We start from the raw sequence: 24,877 nt of genomic DNA, 5'->3' as shown, positions 1-24,877 counted from the left end.
GCCATCAAGGACCTTTTCTGGTGATAGAATGGTTTCTTAATGGCAGTTGTCTCTGGCGAATCCTATAAGGCCCTATGGACTTGAATATGTCTGGCCTTTCTTAATAGCCTATAATCTGTTGGTCCCTTACTTGTGAGTGCTCGTTCCCCCCTCAGACTGTAGAAATACATGGTGAGAACTGTGAAGGCAATGCAAAAAACATATTTAATACTTAAATATTTACTGCATTATTGGTCATTAGGTTGTCCACACCCTGCACTTCCCCAGTGGATCAACATACCCATGTATATTTTGAACTCCCCTTTGTAATTAGCATACCTGTAGGCTCTTTTTCCCTACTGTCTAATTTTTGCTCTGGATAAACATGGACTTTCCTGATTTTTGTTTCTAAGTAGCTGACCAATGTTGTCATACTCCTGCTTTAGTACCTGTCCTGCCTTCTTTTTGTATTTAAATTGTTTGAAGAGCTCCTGGTTTAGCACTGCAGGCTTTCGGCCCATATTCCCAGTCTTGCCTCTCAATAAGATAATTTGTTCCAAGGCTCTCAAATCTCTCTAAAAAAAAATCACCAGTATCCTCCCTCTTCATTCCCGTTCCTTAAGAGAGTCTATGTACCAACTTCATGAATATGCCAAAGTTTGCTCAGCTTAATTCCAACCTTCTGCCAGTTCTTCAGCTTCATCATATTGTGGTCCTTGCAGCCCAAACTAGCATCTATATCCTCATGCACAAACAGCTCTTCTCTGTTTGTAAGCAGCCAGCCAGTTTGTAGCGACTTGATTTAGTTATCTGATATAAATATCTATTTAATCCTGCCAGTGTTTTTCTTGACTAAAATGACTAGGGTCAAGATAATAGAAATTGTTTTCTAGACACGGTGACTATTATATTCAGTTTTGACCAAAAGGAAATAAGCATCTTTATTTTATATTAAGTTGGATGTAGGTTGCTAGACTGCTATGGACCAAGGGAGGCACATATTTGATCTCTGTTAAAAGCCAGATTTCCCTGAGGTGAAAGTGCAAACATGCCACTGAGTAACACTTCAAATAGGCACTGCAAACACCCCTCTGAATTGCTAGCTGCATTTTTGTATTTAATAAATCAATAAAAATAAAATCAGTAGATTTGTTATACAATACTAACTTTCCAACAATATCTGATTTCTATTCAGACATTATAATGACACAGAAAATAGATCTTATTGTTCTGGTCAAGGAGTATCCCATTACCTGAAATTAATATTAAAATCAAAATGAAAGATTATATCTTTTTATAATTACTTGTATGCTAATTAATTCTATATCAATTTATGTGTAATTGTTGTCCGATCCAATTATAGTTACAGTATGAAATAGTGATCATTTTGTGATTTGTTTTATACTGACAGCTACTCACTTAGCAAGTGAATACATTGTAAGAGCTGTTATGAGAATATTTGTTACATTCACCTAAAGTGTTTGTCTATAGAGGAAGCGTTCATTTCAACTTTCTCAAGACATAAAGAAAAAGAACATAAAAATAAAGAAAATATTTTCAAGTACTTCTGAAAATCTCAGTTCTAGATATGTATAGGCAGCATGATGCTGTCAAAACAGTATACCAGTGCTTCAATGTGTTTTTACCACCTGCGGTTTCAGAGCTTGACTGAAGTTAGCTTGGATTCTGCGTCACACACTATTCCTCTGTTTAATACTACAGAGAGGGTAAAAGTGCCAAAGATGCTTTCAAGCTTACCTCATGAATATCTGTTGCTCAGCTCAAGGTTTTGGAGACTTTAGTTAATTAGTATTGATCAGTGCTCCCAGTTGATGTTTCAAGGGTTTTATTCAGGGTACTAATAAATTCTGTCTTCTCGGAGAGCTTGGAAGGAAAATTTGTATGGCAGAGACTGTGAGGCAATTTTGGTATTGAAGGGTGGGTGACAGTCTAAGACTTGCAGGTCTCTTCCTGACACAACTGAATTTGAGGAGATATTGTACGCATGTGCATGCTGCAGCGGAAATGCAAGAATGGGACAGCACGACTAAGCCTGTTAGCATGCTACTAGGCAGCTTAGTGCACTGGGCTGATCCATGTGTCTGCAGTTGGGTGATACCTGGGGCAGTGCTTACAGATTCCTTGCTGCTACAGGCAGTAGATGCAGTCCCAAAGGAGCTTCTGGGCAGTTCAGTAGATGTATTGCATACACATCCAATAAGCTTAATGAGATAGTCATTGAACACTGTGGTTTATTATATACTAGCTCTTCTGCATGTCTAAATTGAAATATAAAAGTAGGTTTGGATAGTTCTAAATAATACTACCAAGTGGCTTTTAAGTGGTTCGTTTTGTTTTGTTTCTGTTTTTGTTTTAAATTGGAACACAGTCATGGTTTGACACAGCAAGTTAATGGAGATAACTGTCTCACCTCAAGGATGTTTTCATAGTTAAAAGGAATTTGATAGGACTGTTCAAACTCCTTCTGGAGGGTGGTTTTAAGCCTTCTTACTTGTGTGTTTATAGAAAGATATCACCATGACTGCACACTCTACTTTGGATTTAGCTCAAGATATCGGTACTTGCCCTTTTTCCACATCAAAAGCATCACTTGCATTTAAATTTATCACACACAATTAATCAGAAAAGAGGGGTAATAAAACTTCTGGAATTAGAAAACAGCTTTCAGCATTTGGGCTCTTATCATCTATTTGCATATGAATGACACTCTTCTGTATAATTTTATTTGTTTTTTGTATGCCTAAAGTGTTTAGGGTTTTTTTTTACTGCTTTTAAAGAACTCATAGTGATACAAAGCCTCAATCCTATTAGCTGTATGCATACACACACAAACATAGGTTGCTGTTGAACAATAAGCCTCCATGTGAGCACAATTATATGCCTCATTTCAGTCAGTTATTTAGACTACATCTATTTTTTAGTAATTGTAAGAAATACATTTTAACAAATGACAAGTGTTCTCTCCAGCATCAGAAAATGAGTCACATTATTTATCTCAAGAGAATCATGAAGCTATTTGAATAACTAGGTTTTTTAATATATTTTAAAATATACCTTAAGAGCTTTATTTAATACACCTATATATGTATACATATGAGTTAGTAGTATTTAATAAGCAGTATCATTTGGAGATTTTTCTCTCTTATTTTGAAGCATGTGATAATACATCCAATGACCGCCTGCTTGCTAGCCTTTTAAATACTCTAGAGAATAACAGCCACTCTCATACAGAACACAGTAATCTGGTCTATAAAGTCAACCATTTTATTTATCGCCTGCTATTCCAGGTTGAGCTTCTTCCCCGTTCACTTTTCCACTGGGCTTATTTCAATTTTGTTTCACAGTGGTAGGAAACATTTGCTAAAAGATGGAGGATAATTACTATATAAAATGGAATGTCTCTGTGATGCAGCTTGAGAAGTCTTGGTTGCCAGCATTATAGGTAAAATCTAGAAGGAAGGCTAGTGGGGAATAATGGTTATTGCTTGCTTTCATGTTCTGTTTTGAGCAGGGAATAGATAGTCTTTGTAGCTTTTGATTCAGATTTAATGACTTTTGCAATGCCACTTCCTCAAAAACTTCTTTCTTATCTGCATGTGTCATGTGTGCCTTCATTTATTTTTCCCAGATGACTACATTTCTTTGTATTTCATACAATAGTTAAAGGGTATCTGTAATATCAGACTCAATGAATATTCAGCCTTTCAGAATCTTAGGGTCAGATACATTGAAATACTCTAGGAACAATACAATTTAAGAAGACTGGGAATTATACTTTTTCCAGGTTTATCTTACATTTGTTTTCCTGCTATGGCATCATTATACTTTTATGTAGCTGAGGCTGCAGCAGTACAGACAGATCTTTCCCTAAAAAGCAAAGTAATGGAGCAAGAAAGCCTCAGATGGGTTGGCAGCCTGTGAAAGACCTGTTCTGCTGTAGGAGGACATCTCTGAGCAACTGCAGCCCATGAGTGACCCACACTGTGTCACAAACACTAAGAAACAGAGTGACATGAGAACTTGAAGAAGCAAAATGCAGGAAAGAAAATTAGTAAAATGTTAAGTACAGCAGAGGAAAGCAAAGAAGCAAAAAACGAGCACATGACCCCAACCTCCTATGCTGCCTCTTACCTCACTGGTGGAACTAGAGATGGACGAAAGGAAGTTGAGACAAGGAAAGGGAAGGATAGATAGATAGATAGATAGATAGATAGATAGACAGACAGACAGACAGACTGAGGCTGGAGAGAGGGAAGGAAAGATGTTTACTTAAGTGGTTGTTCGTTTGTTTGTGTTCTCCTTCTTCTAAACCCCTGAATCAGTGATCAGAGGTTTGTGTTAATTGTTAATAAAGTGAATTAGCCATAACTGGGTACAAATGACCTGGACTGGTTGGTCCACAACAATGTATTGAATCTTTTGCTATCACATAGTTGCAAGTGATTTATATCATGACCAACACTTCTATTTGAGGAAGTAGTCCTGAACAAAGGATGCCTAATCATGGGACAGAAGTTGGAGTTCTAGGCATAAGACAGTCATATGGCTGGATGTGTAAGCAGCCTTCATCACCTAGGTTTGAATAAAATAGTGCTTGCATGGTCAACCATTTGATAGAGAAAATACTATTATTCCCAATAAAAGAGAACAAAAAAGGGCAGATTGAGTCAGTTGAAATGAGCTGGCAGACCAAATGTGGTCTGCAGATTAAAATCAGGAAGAACTGCAACTGTGTGGAATCCTTGAACTATAGTTTCTTCATTATCCTTCCACAAGTGCAGAACAATTTCCTGCCACAGTTAAAAGTGTATGCATGAGCAAGTTTCACAGAGCAGCTGGGTGACACTGAGGTCCTGTTGAAAACTGACTCTCAAAAGCCCACTTATTTTAACAAAAGCAGGTGTATTAAATTTACTGAAAAGGAATTGGTTTGTTTATACTATGTAAAGTATTCAGCCAATTTAAAAACTTCGAAAATGTATTTGCCTTTTTTTTCCCATTTTACATAGCTATCATTCCAGGTGTCTGTTAGTTTACCTCTGACCATTTCTTTCAATCTCGGATGCGTTTTATAACTTTCTTAAGCTTTCAAGGCTAAAATCTTCTGCAACCATCTAACCTACTGGTTTAGAAGAAAATATGTGTTACTGTATCTGTATGACCTTGTCTGAGAAATCAACCTACTGCATATTAATGAAAGAGCATGTATTATACTGCTATTGCTACTACCTATGGTTTCTAAACCTTCTTTGAAAAAGCTTTTCTCTACATTCAGTAATACTTGCATGAACTTAACTATTCTCAGTAGCAATACAGAAAACTGGTAGAACATAATGTCAATGTAATCATAAATTAGAACTTCCAATGTTCTGCTAAAATGTGTTGTGTATTTCATGCTAGACTTAAGACAGAATTGATTTCAAATAGTGTTCTGAATCAAATTTGTCAACAACTACTAACTTCAGGGGCACGTGCCAATATTTAAAACTACTTCACTTAAATAATTATGATTTTGAATAGAGCAAATGACAGTTTAATCATTAAGAAAAGTATAAAGCTATCAGTATGAAAATAAGTATATGTAGGCTTCATACACCCTACCTTTTACTTAGTGACCAGGGTAACTGAACAAGTGAGGTGGAGGGGTGTATGTGAGTTTTTGTACAGGTGAACACCTGAATAGATGGGAATATTGCTCTTCGCTGTTACAGACCAGCAAAGAAAATGAATGTAAGACTGTAAAAGAAAATTAAATATGACTGTGATTCTGTTTACACTGTTCTTAAAATAGATTAGTAAGACAGAAAGATCATGTTTGAAAATTCATATCTAGATGAAATGAGCCCTTGAAACTAATTCTTGATGAAACCAAACTGATCAAACAAAACTTTCGTACATGTTACTCACACAGAAAATTTGCTCATATTTTATGAGATTATTTTTAATGTTTATTATATTATAGTGTAAAAATAAATAGTTAAAATTGCACACAAATTATATTTCTACCTTTCTTTCTATAAATATACATTTTTTTAAAATTGGCATTTACTATTTAACTGCAAAATGAAATGTAGAAAGAACAAGTTTGCTACACAAACAACATGCACATTACCAAGAGTCAGTAACTACATAAAAATGTCTGCTATAAAAGACTGGTTATAAATAACAAAGCCAAAGGGAATGTAAACCCATGGGCTTCTAGTGTATTGTATTATGTTGCTCTTTAAATGTTGCTTACAGTATTTTAACTGTTCTTGTATCACATCAGATTTATGAATTCTCAGAAATTATTGGTAAAATGTACCTTGAGGGTACATTGGTACCACTTAGTATTCTCTAATATGGTAAATCAAATATTTGTATAATATTACATTGGTTTTATGTATGATTACATGCAGCATAATGTTTTTCTTGGCTTCTAGTGTGAAACTTCTAAAGATAAGCCAGACTTTCATATGTAATAATTAAAATAGGTGGAAAGTATGGTATCCTTTCATTAAAGAAGGCATCTGAAACACTCACTGATCCTCCCATGCCTAAGAACATACTTCCAAAGTCAATTGCTCTCCATGCTGCTGTGGCACTCACATGACTACATGGTCACAGCCCAAAACCCCAATCCAGCCAACAGCTGTGAAAACATCAGGCCATTCTTTGAGAATGCAGGAGCAGAACACATAAAAGGAACAAATACAATTAAGCTCTGTCCTACAAAAAACAATGAGCATTTTTGGTGGTTTTTTTTTCTATTTTTTGATGATGACTGTCATTTGGATTAATGGATTTTTTTTTTTTCTCTTTCTTTATGCAGCTGTTCCACGCACAAGTGATACACAATGTAGCTCAGTTCCAGAGCCTAGGTATGGAAGGAGAATCGGGTCTGAGTTTTCAGCAGGCTCTATTGTTCGATTTGAGTGTAGTCCTGGCTATCTGCTACATGGCTCAAAAGCTATCCGATGTCAGGCTGTACCTAATGCCTTAGCTCAGTGGAATGACACAGTACCAAGCTGTGTAGGTAAGCAATTACATTTGAGTCTTCTGTTCTGAATGTCTCTGAATCAGAATTCAGGAACTGCTTCAGGAAATAGTATTTAACACATATATTCACTCTCCTTCGATTAATATCAGTCAAGCCCAATTTAAAAGAGCAGTTTTCCATATCAAAAAGTAATTGAGTACCAGCTGGCTGCTAAGCAGTCTAGTGTTTCATATAATGACTTAGATTATATGAACAAGTGTGATGCATATTTTCTTGAACATTCATTATTTTCATGACTCATCTAGAGCTTGAAATACAGGACAGAATTTAATTCTCCAGAAGTGTTTTTTACCTGTTTTATTACACTATACTTGTGTATTTCTATCACACATAGGACAATGATTTCTATTTTTAAATAGAAGCATAGAGTACATTGAATAATGATACCGTTGTTAAGTATAGCTAATTTTCTTCAGTCTGTCTGCAGACCTGCAGTGGGATAAAGTTTAGCACTTCACCTTTTTTTTTTTTTTAATGTTGAAAAGTTTCATTCTCTCCCTCCTTGGATTTATATCCAAAAGTCATTGCTATTCATAGGAATTTGTAATTAATTAGAGGGTTCTAAAAATAAATGTAGGTGTTATATTTTCTGTGTATCCTGATGGGTTTTTTAGTTCTGTTTCATTTAATTATATTTTCTTGAATCTTATAAAAGCAATTACATATTTAGTAAAAAATATTTAATGTATTACACTGCTTTACCAGCTAGATGTAATATTGGAACTATCTTAGGCAGTGTGTGAGTTCACATTATTTCTATAAATCATGATTATGATTAATGTTATGTTTTTAGAGTTTGTTGTTACTCTCAGGTAAGCTGTGATTAGGCTGTGCTGCTAGACTCCTCTAGGCTGCACACACTCAAAACTAAGGTCACTTCTGAATTGTTTATTCATGCAGGCTGTATCTTATGCTTTATATTGTTTAAATATTTTAGATAACATTGCTTTCTAAGTTCAGATCATTGCTTCCTGTCTGTGTGCTTCTGCTACAAGAGAGAATTATTATATTTGGCTTAGTAAAATTACTATTGCTTTTCTGTTCTCTCAAGTAGTTTAGGTTTTGTAATAATTTGTGATCATTCTTTTTTTCAGTGCCATGCAGTGGGAATTTTACTGAGCGGAGAGGTACTATTCTTTCACCAGGTTACCCTGAACCTTATGGTAACAGCTTGAATTGTGTTTGGAAAATCATAGTGACCGAGGGATCAGGTATTCAGGCAAGTCTATATTCTGTCAAGCATGGAATATTGAGTGTTTTTTCATTTAATTTAAAAAGTAATGGTTTATTTCTCTAGACATGTCACAAAATTGCAATCAGTAAGATAATTTTTTGGCATACTTTAAATATTTCTTGGTTTTTTTCTCAATATTTTTCTGTGGTTACTTTTATTCTATGTTACTTTATTTTTACATGGTAGGATGAATGAGAAATAGTTTAACAAGCAGCTTTCTCTTTTACTGTGTAAAATATTGAAAGCAGGTCCTGCTCCTTCAATCTGGTATGCAAATGTCAACTCTTTCTATCTGCTAAGGCACTTGAGAGGTCTGAAACTGTCTTGATGATCTTCTCATTTATACTTTGAGTAATTAATTGTAATCATGCAACATATGTGCAAGATCCTACTTACTTACCCAGTGTCATATTTTCTAAAATTTAAGACAACTTGAAAAGTGAACTTTAATGTTTTATTTATATTTTTTCACTCAGGTGTTTTTGTTTGGATCTGCTCATTTATATTTTGTTTGGGGCATGTTCTCTTTTTATTTTGTTGTTTCTAGAACATTTAAAAAAACATATGGCTAGTTGGTTTTAAAAAGTTTTGTGGTGGTGTTTTACAGATCCAGGTCATCAGCTTTGCCACTGAACATAACTGGGACTCTCTTGAAATATACGATGGTGGAGATATGACAGCACCACGTCTTGGGAGCTTTTCAGGTGAGGATATGCTGTGATTTAAACACACAGATCTATATGTATATATATGTATGTGAGAGAATATGTCTCTGTTTACTCACACATATACACAAAGACTATATTTGTATTGCATCTTTCATGGTATCATTATGAAATATTCTCATTTTGCAGAGGAGATTTCAGGTCCTGTAAATGTTTCAATGTGCAAATATATATATAAACTGGTACTGACGTTCAAGGGTCTTCCTTTGATAGCTTTGACTTAGTTTATCTTTGTTAGCCTCTTGTTCTCAGGAAAAAAGATGAAGCATTCAGTATTTATCCAAACTAAACAGACCTCAGAAAAAAAAAAAAAAATACTACAACTGGGATATAACAAACCGTGTAATTTATTTCTTCACATGTACGTCAGGCATTTATAGTTTTACTCCTTTTTTATAAGACAATTTTAATAGATAGAATATGTTCTATAAACAAAACCAAGAGAGTTATCTGATATAAGATTAAATATGAATAATATCCCAGACTCATGAACTCTATCATAAGCCTGATCTGATCTATGTTGGATTATGTAAGGAAATGAATTATCAACTGAAAAAATTAAACCCATATTATTTATTCAAATATCAAATTAGATAATTTGAAGTTGCACCTCCAAATATGCATATTAAAATATATTGTGGGTTAACACTAGTAGGTAGTTCAGCCCTACCCAACTGCTTGCTCACTCCCATGCAGTGGGATGAAGGAGAGAATCAGAAAGATAAAAATGAGACAGCTTGTGCGCTGAGATATAAAAGGTAAAACAAAAGCTGCACATGCAAACAAAGAAAAATAAGATATTAATTAATTGCTTCCTATCAGCAGGTAGGTGTTCAGCCATCTCCAGGACAGCAGGGCTCCATTATGCCTAACAGTTGCTTGCAAAGAGAAAATGCCAGAACTGCCAATAACCTCCCGTTTCTTTTTTGTCCTCCACCTTTTAGTGCAGAGTATGACATCATATAGTACGGGATATCACTTTGGTCAGTTGGGGTCAGCTGTTCTCTCTCAGCTTCTTGTGCACTCCCAGCCTCCTCACAGCTGGAGTGGTGTGAGAAGCAGTAAAGGCCTTGACTCTGTGTAAGCACTGCTCAGCAATAACTAAAACATCCCTGTATTGTCAACACTGTTTTGGTCACAATTCTAAAACATGGCATCATGCCAGCTACTGTGAAGAAACGTAACTCTGTGCCAACCAGAACCAGTACAAAAGGTTATAACAATTTTGTATTAAAGGCTAGGAACTATGCTGCATATTAAATTGGCAATAAGGAAGAAAGAAATTATGAAATGTAATCAGTTTTTGACAAGTACAATATGTGACAAAGATATTGGACCCATTGGATAAAGAACTGATGAAAAGATCCATTTAACAATTCTTCATTTAATAATACTCAAGACTCAAACCACATTTTTATTCTATACTAAAAGTGAGTCACCTTGCTTTAGCTTAAAACCCTTTCTAATTTCCAGGGAAACAGAAAAAGATGGTTTTTTGTGTTGGAAATATTTCATTGGAGATAGAGTAGGACAAAGTTATTGTAAATTTATCTCTTTTTCATAATGAATGTCGGACTTAAAATGAAGAATTATTTTGTGTATTGGAAAGGGTTAATGAAGGATATTTAAACATTACATGAAATCTGCTGTTCTCAAAATGGAACCAATAATGTGATGTTGAAACTGAATTCCAGGCATAATTTCATAAGTGGTAAAATTCAGCAGATATCATTTATTTCTTAATCTTGTACAATACCATTTTCTTCTGATTCACTCTCTGTGAATTCATCTGTCTTCTAAATTAACATTCAAGATTCACAGATGTACAACTAATTATTAAGAATTTATTAAACTTGGTGACGCCCACAACAGAGCAGGGCAGGGCTATGGGAGCTGGAGACTGATCCTGCTGCAGCATAACTGGGGCAGGAGCTGACGGCCTCAGGGGCTGAAATGGGGTCCTGGGCAATGGGCAGGGTAGGGGCAAGCCCCAGGGGTTGGGCAGGGCCAGCAAGAGCTGTCTCCTAGAGCAGTCAGGGTGCTTACATATTGTCCTTTTTGGTTTAATCCTGTGGGCCATCTTTTGTCAGTGAATGGCAGAAATATTAGGGCATTTTTCTTCTTTTTATGCTATAGTTATAGTTGTGATGTGAGGATGGTGTTTTAGGGGAAAGTGATAGGGGCTTCATAAACAAAACTATAATAAAAATCCTGAGACGATATGTTAACAGACAAAGATATCTTGTGCTGCTTTCTTCTTGGTGGCAGAATACATGAATTTTTGTACAGCCATCTTTGAAAGTAGATGCTATGGATAGGACTGATGTGTTAAATGCCAAGAGGCTTCTTGTGGCATGCAATGGAATAGTGAACTGGTTAGTTTCATGTGCCCAATACTGACAGGTGATGCCTTTTGGTGGGCAAACTGATTATTTTTCAGACCAAGTTTTCCACATGACACTGGGCAATAGCAAGGGACATTCAGGGTAATTGGAAAACTATGGGTTATTTTTACCTTCAGTATTGATTGTTCATCAAAGTAGTGCTCATGGCTCACGAGGAAATAAAAATAACATTGCCTTTAAAAGACAACCATCAAAATAATGTTACAAATATTTTACAACAGATGTTGTACCACTTCAAGAGTATATGTAGCTATAGCAGATTTTTGATTGGTTGCACAGATCAACTCTTAATTCTCTCAGTTGTGAAGGTCACAGTTTTTACAAACAAGGTAGAATTTTAATTGCTATATTCAGAAATTAAAAAAATCCCATAACTGGGATTGATTTTTCTCCTGCAAAGGAACTGTATTTTATTTTTCATTTGGAAGAGTAAGAAGTTACCTGTTTTTCAATACCCATCCTGCTTTCCAAATGGAAGTGGATTTATTTAAAATCATGTTGTTAAAAAAAAAAAAAAAGAGTTTCATTAAGTAATTATCAGTTTATATATGTTAAGTCTACCAAGTGTCTGATCTTTCATGCTTGCCCTTAAGAGTTAAAGTCTCATATTTTCCACCTTCTCAATCCAATATGGGTATATTCCTGCCAGTAATATTATTATCTTCTAAAGCCTGCATTAATTATAAGGCTACATCACTGTCAACTGAATTTAGAGATACCCTGTTCTTACAGCTCAGTAATAGCAGTTCCTACGTGAAACATGTCCATTAAGACAAAAATGCAAGAAGACTTATAAAACTTGGATAACTGTCAGGTATCTCACGAGTATTTGTAAATATTTTGGGGGGCCAATTGTGTCATAGAATGGAATTATGACAGAGTGGAAATTCCTTGGATAAAAGGGCAGAAAGTCTTTCATCAATAAGCCAAAACAGGGTCTGTCCTGGACTCTTTAGTGAAGGTTATAGGCATAGTAGCTGAGTGAGAGGATATTATTGTCAAGCATGTTGCTTTTTCCTGAGAGTATTGTCTGAACATGAGTGAGAGTCATTTTTCTTAATACACAGAAATGAACAAAAAAGTGGAAACAAGCCAAAAAAAGCAACAGTATCTTAGAATTGCTAGTTTGGGACTGCTACTTCACTTGGCTATGGTATATTCAAACTGGAAAAAAGTAAGACTAAATATAGCTACATTTCCATCTAAACTTGGAAATGCAAATAACACCTGATATTCTTTTCAGTATGTATATGTACATATGTAAGCATAAATACATGTTTAGACATATACAGAGAGAGTATATATACACAGTAGTCATTGAGGCTGACATCTGGAGAATCTACTCTTAGCATGATAGTTACATTTAGAAAGAAAATAAGTAAGAATGCGGTCCATGCTTCATGTTTATGCTAACCCAAGAAATGCCTAAAATTACTATCTCTGTTCTTGGTCTAGAAATTTCTGAGATGCCAGGCAGCCTTTCATACATGCAGTGTAGTGTTCATCTCTAGAATGAGACACATTTCTCTTGCTTGTCATTGCTAATGCTTGAAAGAGATAGTGGGCGTAATTTTCCATAACAATATCATAATTAGACATTAATTTAAGTGGAAAACTTGTCCTCATTCCCTTGTAAGCCTTTATGGAGGCAAACACACTTACTGCCTCCTAGGAGAGTTCCCTGTGTTCCTGATTGCAGATTCTCAAGAAGTTAAGAATTCAGAGTCCAGTATCCTAACATGGTATCCATCTATAGGAGTGTTAGATATCTACCGTGGAAATATCTGCACCTAAGCTATTACTCATGAAATCTACTCCTGCCCTTTAAGTACTGTTTCTCTCTATTAATGATAAAGTCCAAAACAGCACTACATCTGGTTGCCACACTAAAATGTGTCTTCCACACTTCATGTACCAAATCCCAGAAAAAGCAGATGTTGGCAGGTGATCAATAAAATTTCATTAGATCATAGAACCATAGAACAGCTCAGGTTAGAAGGGTCCTCAAAAGATCATCTAATCCAAACTTCTGTGGGAAAGGGAGCCTAGATGAGGTCATCCAGGACTTTGTCCAATCGCATCTTGAAAACCTCCAGTGACAGGGACTGTACCATTTCCCTGGGGAGGTTGTTCCAGTGGCTGATTGTTCTCACTGTAAAAAAATTATTTCTAAGGTCAAGATGAAACCTGTCCCAGTTCAACTTGGTTCTGTTGCTATTTGTCTTCTCCACATGACTCCCTGTGAAGAGAGAGTCTCCATCCTCTTTGTAGCTGCGCTTTATGTACTGGAATACTGTGATAGGTTCCCCTCTAAGTCTTCTCTAGGGAGAAGACACCTAACTCCTTCAGCCTCTCCTAGTAGGGCAGGTTCTCCAGCCCTTTTATTATCTTCATGGCACTCCTTCGTACCCTTTCCCATGTGTCCATGTCTTTCTTGAATTGTGGGGACCAGGACTGGATACAGTACCCCAGTTGTGGCCTGACAAGCACTGAGTAGAGTGGGATTATCATGTCTCTGTCTCTGCTAGTAATACTCCTCTGGGTTCATTCCAGGAACATATTTGCCCTCATTGCTGCAGTGGTTCCCTTTTGACTCATATTCAGCTTGTTGTCCAACCTGAGCCTCAAGTCCCTTTCTGGAAGGCTGCTCTGCAGCCACACAGATCCTAGACTGTACTGCTCTTTTTGGCTATTCTGACCCAAGTGCAGGACTTTGCACTTGTCTTTGTTAAACTTCATGCTATTTGTTCTTCCTCGTCCACTCATTCAGCCTGCCTTGGTCTCTCTGTGTGATGGCTGACACGTCAACCTCACCACTTAGTTTAGTGTTATGGCAAGCTTGGTGAAGGTGCTTTCAATCCCATCATCCAGATCAATAATGAAGATGTCGAAACAGTGTAGGAACCAGTATTGATCCCTGGAAGACCTCACTTGTGACAGGCTGCCAGCCTGAACTATGCTATTGAATGTAGCAATTATGAGAATTAAAAACTCTAGCTTCATTTATTTCTCGCAGTACAATAGGATATAATTTCTCATCTTCTAGAATATCACTCTCTAAGGAAGTAAAATGTTAGTGTTAAATGTTAGCGGATCCTACAAAGGAAGGGAACTGCCAGAAGAGCAATTTTGTTCAATGGAGACTATAATCATTCTGAGTCAACATCCTCATTCTTACAGAACAGACACCTTAAACATCCTTAAATGTATTTCAAATTCCATATGGATACTGTGAAAAATCCTCTGTCCAGGAAGATGTTTCACTGCTTTCTGTATTCCACGGTAAGTATTGTGTGATGTGAATGCCCTGTACTGTCTGTGAATTTCCATACTTGGAGCTTTCATGTTCAGACAGTAAAACCTTCCTTAAAGGCCAAGTTTTAGCTCCTCACAATTTATATCTAGATTTTGCTTAACATACTTTTAAATTTAAAAAGTATTTACCATTTCCTCATGTATACTGTAAACTTACTTTTCTTTTTAAGTCGGAGTTTCAAGCTTATACTTAGGTTGCTCATGGTTACAACAGAAACAGTAAATGCCACACAGGAAATAAAGAATTCTCTTATGCAACCACCGTTGAAGTTCATTAGCTACTTAATACTGTCTTGGAGGATAATAAAAAAAATGATGTGAATTTTAGCCTCAGTAGATGTTCCAGCTTTAGACTATAGAAAACGAGTTACATAGTAGTTATGTGGTAACAAAGAAAATGTGTCAGACTTAGCAATACTAGTGGTAAATAATGTGTCCAGGGTTAGCGTTAAGCTTGTGGTATTGTGCACACTGAAGTCAGTGGCACACAGTTTTGTTATAGTTATTTGAATTAGATAAAGCCTTTTTTTGTGCGTGTGTTTTTTGTGTGTGTTTTTTTTTTTTTTTTTTTAAATGTGCTGCACCTGCTTCTTCATTCCCTGTCATACACTCAGAACTAGGATAAGTGGTTGAAACATTGTGGGGAGAAGGTGTGGAGTAGACACAGAGAAAATATCTGGACTGTTCTTTTCTGTTCTGCAAGTTTTTTGTACAAGTAGAAAAAGATCAACTGGGAGTTGAGCTTGATCTCGTAATCAAATCCTTATACATATATATATATTTTTTTATTTGCACCTCTTTTTTTTCTATCCAAGTCAATACAGTTTCATCTGAACATGATGGGATCTTGTTTGATTGTACTTATATAGCCTCTTGGTATCATGACTTCTAATCAAATTTTTCTTGCAGCTTCAGGAGAAAACAAGGCAAACCATAGCAGAATGTTTGAGATTTCCATGCACATTATGAGAACAAAATGAACCTGTCTGATTCAGTCTTGGTCATGTCTTTTCAATATAAGTCCTAATATATCAGTATGTTACAGTTTATTCCATAACTTTTATTTTTTCCAGGTACAACTGTGCCAGCATTGTTGAATAGCACCTCCAATCAACTTTACCTGCATTTTCACTCTGACATTAGTGTGGCAGCAGCTGGTTTTCACCTGGAATACAAAAGTAAGACTGCTTGCTTTTTGAAACATTCTCAGGAAAATGCAAACGTATGGAAAGAGAGGGTTTATATATCTATATATATATCTATATATATATTTATATATATATCTATCTATATATTTTTTTTTCACCGTGACTATGAAAGTCTACTTGTCAGCTTGGCATGAACTTGGTATAAGTGATATCTATGAAACTGAAATTTTAAATAAAGAAACATTTGAAATTGCTGAAAACTAACTTTCACAAATTAGCAGTATATAACAGATCAACCTGGCAATTCAGAAAAATATTTTTTAAGTGTAAAATTTAATTATGCTTTGGGTTTTTTTAAGCTTCTTTCAGCTCAGTTCTAAAATTCAGGTAACAAAAAAGTAAGAGTTAGCTTCACTGCTTGGAAATAGATCAAACCAGAACAAAACTCCATTTGTTTCCCTCCGTTTATAAATGTATATATTTATTTCTAGTTGTTCTTTCCTTTCCTTCAAATTCTTTTCCCTCAAGAAATTGCTGTAATTTGAAAAAAAATAAAAGCAAAAACAAAACACCAACAACCAGTTAACAACAACAACAAAAATTATAATTCCAGAGCTACAAGAAAACACTACCATTACCTTGGTAAATCACTGGCGGTATTAGCAGAATAACCTAAGAAAGCTAATGGCAAATTTTGCTATGTATCAACTTTTTGTATGTTTTGTGAGTGGCTTAGTTCTAAAGTACAAATGTTTCATGTTATGAACATCAATGGATTACCTTATATAATCATACTTAATTAAAACATGCATGTTTGTGTTATTAACTCTCTCAAAAACTTTAAATACTACAGAATATAGGAAATTCAGCACATGTGCTTGCATAGTATTACTTCTAACTGGAAATAGTTATGGCTAAGAATACTTCAGTCTTTAAAAAAATAATGTGATGATGAGTTAATAGTCTTATGAATGTTTTGATGAAGGTCACAAAATAAATTGTCTTTAATTTTTTGAATGTGAACATGCTCTATTTTCTCATAAATGTTGCTCAAGAATTTTCTTGAAAATCAAGTTTAGTTTGTATTCCCTTCATTCCAATATTAATGTCTAAAAATGCTAACATTGTTATTAGGTTTTTAAGAAGTCCATGTAAGTAAATAAACACATTAACAATCTTAATAAGATCTATTTAGGATTGAGATTAAAAATTGTATAATATATATATGTACAGACTTTTGAAAGCCCTGATTTTCAGATCATAACAAGTATTTTAAAGTAAACATAATCCACAAGATAGTCTTATGTTGTCATTTAGTTTCCCATTTATTTCAAGCATTGATATATAAGCATGTTGTAGTTTATTTGAATATATGCATTCTAATGGTGATGTAGGATGACTGGGGAACCCTTCTCCCCAGTTGGTCAGTCTGTTTTTCTCCTCAAGCCTTTCCCCTTAACCTGAAGTGTTAGTATAATTTCATATGAAGTATAAAGAAACACAGTTTGTTGTAGGATGATACTATACAAAATTTTGAAGTTCAATTTTTATCTTTTACTGTATCAGTTTTATTATGCCTGTGAGTTCTGAAAGAAATGTGTTCTGTTTAACAAGTAAAAGTATTTGGGATCTTGCAAGGTCTGTTGGTTTTATACTTTTATTTGTCTTCTAGTTGACAGTCCCACAACTGTGCTCTCTTAAAGCATATATTGACTCCAGTGGTTCAAATATTTCAATGCTAAGATTTTTCAGAAGTACAACTCAGTACAGGTCAAGGTAGCAACATTCAGCACTCAGAGCTTAGTTAACTATTCTGGTGATAGTCTGGCAGGGAAGAATAATTTCCTTCCCTCTGTGGCTATATGGTTCTTGCAAGGCTGGCAGGACAGTACATTTGTGTGTGTCTCTGAAAACAGAAACTGAACAAATACCCACAGCAAGAGTTTACTGTTTTATACTCAACAATCACCTTTTTAGATCAAGAAAGAAGCAGAGAAGGAAATACTTTAACATGTAACAAGATGAACATATTGCTAGTGCTTCATTATGAATTCTGAAGCTTGTGATCATGCAGCCACCTACTGTTTGAGGTAGCATTGGAAGAATAAATAGCTTTGGATCAGAAGTCAATCTGAAATTTGAAATAAAAATATTCTTTTGTTGAGAGGTTTTCTTAATTAAGCAAACACACAAAAAAATGTTTAGTGTCTGGAAAAAAAACACATTCAACATTAAATGCTATGTTTAGAACATCAAGTACTTCTGATAAAAGGAAAGGAAAAGGAGGACCAGATTCATAGTCTTTCTAAATAAAACACTTTGCAACTGCAACATTCAGCTATAGTATAAGAGGCCTCAGTTCGATTATTTCATCTTGCAGAAATTTAATGGTGTGAATAGTCATTGTGGCAGTAATCAATATCTACTTTAAAGGCTGCTTTACTACAATATCTACTTTTAAGTCTCTCTACTAAGCAGCTATAGCAGGATTTGTATCAGCATTCTAATTAGCAGAAAAAATGCTTGATCATTCCAGTTCAGCTTATATTTAAACATTTTGTAGAAAAAAGTATAGCACTAAAATCGGATGTATAAAGAATACACCACTGTTGTGAGGACAGAGACCTATGTTTAATGTATTCATTTAGAAGACAGAGCTGGACTTGGATGTAGTATGTAGGCAGTTGGTTATTATACTTAAGTGGATACATGGTTTTCAGTTCTTGTTCAAATACTTGTTCTAAAAGTTTAAAGAATAGAAGAGAGCTTAGGAGTCTGTCTTCTTTGCTGAAATTCTCTGTGTACTTCCATAATAAGGATATTCCTCTAAGTAGCAGCAACGTAGGTTAAAGTCATGGCAGATAACAAAGACTTTCTCTCTAACGTTTTGTAAGAAGTTGTCAGTAACTACTTTGCAGCGATCCATTCTGTTGTCTTCTTTCAGTTTGTCTTCACTGAGAACACAATAAAAGCAATAGATTCTGGACCCTGCTGTAAGAAAGGGCTCCTTCCCCATTCATCAATTCTGCTCTTTATTGTAGCTCTGCTCTTTTGTTTTATGTAGTCATACTAAAGGAAATTCAGTGATATATTGAGAAAAATAGTATTTCAAAGATGAATTACAGATTTCCAGGAAGATTTATGTGACATATCTTTCATTTCCTGATCAGAAAGCAAGCTGAGGAGACACACTAGATTAGAGAGAGCAAAAAATTTTTGGGAAATATTTTTGATTAGTAAGAGCTATTATCAGTATAGTTTTATTTAAGAAAAAAAAAAGAAAAAAAAAAAAAAGACTTATGGCTGTTTATATAACCTGAAAAACTGTCCCCTTTTGTAAAATAAAATGAATAATAATTAATGACAGTAATATAATCATGCAAACAAACCAGGATTAAAATTGTCTTATGTATTTTAAAAATCTCCAGAACAGCACTTCAGCAGTGTAGATGCAAAGGATTAATTATTTAATTGAGTTTTACCTACAGATAGATACCTACAGATAGTTCACAAAAAAAAAAAAAAAAACAACTTGAAAAAAAATTGAGCCAGTCCTCAGAGAACTAAAATTGGTGAGCAGACTTTTTATTTTATTTTCATCTAGGTCATTTTATTCTTCTTTCAAGTATTTTGCTATAGAAATTTGTTGAGTCTTCTATGACTCTGGTTAAAATTTAATAATAGTTTTATTGGAAGTATTTAATTTATAGCTATTTCAATTTTTGAGTAACACTTTTATTAATTCAAATCCAATTTATATAGTTCCTGCTCTTTCATGGAAGGGGAATGGCTTTGTTTATTACATTGTTTTCTTGAGCAATCAATTGCTGTCAGTCAAAATTAACAATAAATATTCATAGTTGGTCTGATTGTTCATTGCATTTCAGAGAGATCCACAGAGAACATGACTTGATTTTATTCTCTGGAATAATAAACCAAAATACTGAACTTCATATCTACCTACATTCCTCACGGTGCACAGTCTTAGAGTTCTTTGGTCCTGCTATATGTATATAGTTTCCAGTTAGCATTAATTGAAATTATATGTATGCATCAGAAGACACTGGATCCTTTAATATAGTTTTAGATATCAGTATGTTGGAAAGAGAATAAGCTTTCTGCCTTTTAAATTCAGAAAGCTGTAATGCTTTTCATAAGGCACAAAAATTGCAAATCCTCTTTATACATTTAAAATTATATTGCATGTGATGGTTTTGTTTGTTTGGGTTCTCTTGTATTTGTTGTTTGTTTTGGGGGGTTTTCTTTCCTTCCTTCCTTTCTTTCTTTCTTTCTTTCTTTCTTTCTTTCTTTCTTTCTTTCTTTCTTTCTTTCTTTCTTTCCTTCCTTCCTTCCTTCCTTCCTTCCTTCCTTCCTTCCTTCCTTCCTTCCTTCCTTCTTTCTTTCTTTCTTTCTTTCTTTTCTTTTCTTTCTTTCTTTCTTTCTTTCTTTCTTTCTTTCTTTCTTTCTTTCTTTTAATTTGGGAACTGGGCTTAGAGCTTATTCCTAAAACATTTCAAGAAAATGATTTAAGTAAATGAGCTTTGTTTTAAATCTTTTGATAAAAAAACATTGCATGAACAGAAAGTGCCATAAAAGTTGCTGTGTATTCATTGTTCCTTGATTAACAAGAATCATAAATTATTAGAACTAAAACCACCCAAACCCTTCTTATGCAGTTGTCCAGTAGGGAAGAGTGTTAATTCTGGAACAGTGAAGTGTTTGCCTTATGCTTTGATATAATTTGTTCTCTCACTAGAGAATATTTTTCACACTAGAAGACATTTAGGCATTGCAGTGAAGACTATATTCCCAGAAAAATGCCAATTTGCAATAAGAAGCTGGTGATTATTTCAAGTCCAAATAACTTTGAATCTCGCATCATCAGGCTACAGCAAGGGTAGAAGAGAAAAAGTGGACCTAATAGTGTTTCATCCAGCCTTATATTTTGTATATATTTCACATGAAAGTACTAGGTAAAACTGCTCTAAACTAGCCATCCTGAATCCTGCAGACCCCTGATGCCATTATATCAAAGAATTCCTCATACAGACAATAGGAAATGAGACTCACTTAGGAACAATACCTTCATCATACAAGAAATTCCAAGGAGCAACAGAGAAGAGTGTCCCTAAATCACTACTAAATTATTTATCCAGAATAAAAGTTATTTCTTTAGAATAGACATTGTACATCACTTTAGTATTCTAGAATAAATGAATGAGAATTTAGACATTATATTTTCACCAGTGTAAATGTTAGAAGCATGCCTGTTTTTTGATCAGTGTGTTAGGGAAAGCTTTATTTCAGTAAAATATATTTAGTTTGCTGTCATTTGATCACTTATCTTATATTCCACACTATATTGATGGTTTTAAGTAACTTTACAGAACTTCATAAATACTTTATAAAAGCTTCAGCCACTGATGCCATCTTATTTTATTCCTAAATATTTCAACATAATTTAAATAATTGAATTAGTATTATTTTATTTCTTGAAACTTTGTCTTCTTTTTATCTATGTGCCTTTCTCTTGCCCCCTCCGTTTGTTGGTTATTTCTATGTATGTCTTTATTTTCATGGGAAGGATCTGGGCATTCTGCTTCTGCAAACCTGAGCTCATGTCTAACCTAGGCAGTGCACATGTTTCCCTTATAGCCTTCAAAACCACACAGGTCTTCTGGTGAATAATTATAATTTCATCATTTACTTTAGGATGTTTTTCTGTTAGGCATCAAGAATGCATGTGTGACTTGGTTGTCCAAGTTGAGTGATCATACTCAATTTATATGCTATGGTTAAATTCATTACTTAGATAGGGGTTTTTCCTTTGTTTCTTTTGTGGTGTTTTGTTTTGTTTTTAAGCCAGATACATAAACTCACTTAAATAATTGGTCAGTGTAGTCAGTGCCTTAGAGAAATTTCATTCTGGTCATTCTGGTAAGTATTGTTGAGAGCCACTGTGTGACTTTGTTTCTGGTTATTTCAGATGGGTTATAGGTGTTAAACTGGTTGCAGTAACCCATGAACTGTAACAAAGCAGTAAAAATATGCAACAGATAACTGTAGGAAAGAGAGGAATTAATCACTTAAACTAATCCTTCATATGCATGTTTTTTCCCCCTAAACTGTGGTAGAATAAATAACATAATTATTTTCACAGCCACCAGCAAATCCAATCAAAATGTGCTTTTTTTGCATTTCTAATATGTACAACAGTAGGAAAAATAAATATTTCTGCTATTTGAATGAATTCCTTTTAATCTTCATGAACAAAGGAAACAACTATCTTAGCAGTAAGGTTTAGAAAATTGCCTGTTTAATTTAATGGCATTTACAGGCACCGATGTTTCAAGTTTGGTCTTAAAATCTCATTTATTAATTCAGTAGTAATTCCAATATTTTCTTTAATACACAACCAAATAAAAATAGTCTGGAAATAATGAGTGTTTGCTCATACAGCATGCTTCTTGAACTTCCCAGTTCAAGACATGTCTGTTTTAGTAAGAACTGAATATGTGGTAAATATAGACATGTAGGTTTAGGCCACAAATGTCTATGAATATATTTGTGAATATATCAGAATATAGTGATTAGAATTAAAATATTACAGTAAAAATCCTGGTTTATGCAAGCAATATTTTAATACTGCCATCTACCTTTATTACCTCAATTAGGATATATGGCACAATTCAGCATAATTATTTTTTTAAACATTTGTTTTACTGCTATACCAAGATAATGTAAAATATGTGAAAACATAAGCTTACTTTTAATTACTGTATCCCTTTTCGAAGCTTCTCTATTGCATGCTGTCAAGTGCTAAAGATTCTCAGGAGCTGAAATAAAGGTTCCACTGGTAAGGAAACCAGAGAACAATGACTATCTTTTGTATTACTTCTCTATCATAAAGATCTTTAATAAAGTCGAAGATAAAAATCAGACCAGCAGAAAAGAAAATGTATTCTTCTAAGTAGCATATCGGTTCTTGTAAGTCCAGATTAAGATCTTTCATGCAATTTGATCTTTAATGTTGGTCTTCGTGAAGCAGTCTTTTCTTTTTCCCTATATTAAAGCAGGTGTGAATCATAAAATTGCCATTTTTAATTTAGCAGGTCCTGATCCTATCGGTATGTCTGTACAACTTACTAGCTGTTGATATGAATCTAACCCTTCTGGCAGTACTTCATTGAGATATATACATTTACTAGGTTGGTGTCTGAAGCATGCAGTTTTGAAAGGGATAGTTTGGATTTTGATATGCACCATCATCAAAACAGAAAGAAGAAATTGTTCCAGCTTGATGTTCATAACATGATAAAGAACTATATGTTTCAGTTAGCCACATGGGGTGGGAAGAAGTAAAAAAAAAAGAAAGCTTGATGAATTTTGGTCAAGTCATCAAGAAATTCTTGTTTTGTTCAGTTTGCACGTTTCTGAAATGAACACTAATAGGCATTCACATTGTCAGATATGCCAGCAAGGATTTTCTTTCTGCCAGCAATTGCAGTGACGTTTAGACAGAATTTGAGGTAATTGTAGGCATGTATATAATTATGGAAGTGAGGCTTATTTGTCCTGCACCACAGTGGAGCCAAGGAAGTATTTAGCAGGCAGTAAGTAGAAGAAGGTCAGGGAGAGGGTTGTAATTCTTGACATTGATATGTTCTCTCTTGCATTGCATAGCAGAAGCTAAGCACTGAAGAGCTTGCAGTAAGCAATCCTTGTCCTTTTTTGATTGCTTGGACTTGACATTTAACATGTTTTCCCTGTATTACTGACTCTTCACATACAATCTAGTTTAATGTATTTCTAAGTCTCTAAGTATTTAATTTCTTTGGTTTGTCCTTGTGTACAAGAATTTGTTTGCTTTATCTCAAGCATTTTTTAGAATTTTGGTCCGGTCCTAACTAAACTAGTTATCTAACTAAACTAGGCTAGTGTTATGAAATGGCTAGAATGATGAATATAAGGATTCACAATACTATTTGATTCTGTTTCCAACTTTCTCTTTGCTTTTTTGGGATTTTGACTTAATGTCAGGTTTATCAAATAAAGTCAATTATGAATGGGTTTTGCATAATGTTTTGTGACATTCGTATAGAATATTCTATATTAAAAGTTATATCATCAGACCAAAGAAATAGTATATACAAAGTGTTATACAAAGTATAAGCAGCTAGCAGCTACTATACAAAGTATAAGCAGCTAGGGACGTCTGGAGATCATCTAGTCCAACCCACCTTCTAAAGCAGGTTCACCTACAGCAAATCACATACAATTTCATCCAAGTGGGTTTTAAACGTTTCCAGAGGAGACTGCACAAACTCTCTGGACAGCCTGTTCAGTGCTCTGGCACCCTCAAGCTAAAGAAATTTCTCCTCATATTCAGATGAAATTATGCTTCAGTCTCTGTCAGTTTCCCCTCATCCTGCTGTTGGGCACCGCTGAAAAGAGTCTGGTCCCATCCTCTAGACATCCACCCTTCAGATATTTGTAAACATTGAAAAGGTCCCCTCTCAGCCTTCTCTTCTCCAGGTTGAACAGATCAAACTCTCTCAGTCTTTCCTCAGAAGAAAGAAGCTCCCATCCCTTAATCATATTTGTAGCTCTCTGCTAGACTCTCACCAGTCATTTCTTGTCCTTCTTAAACTGGAGAGCCCAGAACTGGACACAGTGCTCCAGATGTGGCCTCACCAGGGCAGAGTAGAGGGGGAGGATAACTTCCCTCGACCTGCTGGCCACACTCCTAATGCAGCCCAAGATACCATTGGCCTCCTTGGCCACAAGGGCACATCGCTGGCTCATGGTCAACCTGTTGCCCACCAGGACTCCCAGGTCCTTCTCTTCAATGCTGCTTTCTATCAGGTCAGCCCCCAGCCTGGGGTTATTCCTCCTCAGGTGCAGGACTTGCCCTTGTTGAACTTCATTAGGTTCTTCTCTGCCTAGTCCTCCAGGAGACATCATAAGATCATTTTAAAGTTGGTACAACACCAGAATTTGTAAAAACTGTG

At 35.0% G+C, this 24,877-nt stretch overlaps 1 protein-coding gene across 1 annotated transcript in view; it reads left to right on the top strand.

Moving 5' to 3' along the window:
- Positions 1-24,877, top strand: part of CSMD1 (CUB and Sushi multiple domains 1) — a gene marked incomplete at its 5' end in the record, with an annotated part of 1,071,510 nt that overhangs the window by 905,114 nt on the left and 141,519 nt on the right. The window contains 4 exons of the mRNA XM_080341955.1: positions 6,812-7,015; positions 8,134-8,258; positions 8,881-8,977; positions 15,792-15,896. Of these exons, the coding sequence (XP_080198081.1) occupies positions 6,812-7,015; positions 8,134-8,258; positions 8,881-8,977; positions 15,792-15,896 (531 nt within the window). The remainder of the gene's footprint in view (positions 1-6,811; positions 7,016-8,133; positions 8,259-8,880; positions 8,978-15,791; positions 15,897-24,877) is intronic.

The sequence above is a fragment of the Nesoenas mayeri genome (assembly GCF_963082525.1).
Source record: "Nesoenas mayeri genome assembly, chromosome: 3".
Taxonomy (NCBI): Eukaryota; Metazoa; Chordata; class Aves; order Columbiformes; family Columbidae; genus Nesoenas; species Nesoenas mayeri.
This window is presented reverse-complemented; position numbering and strand designations above follow the sequence as displayed.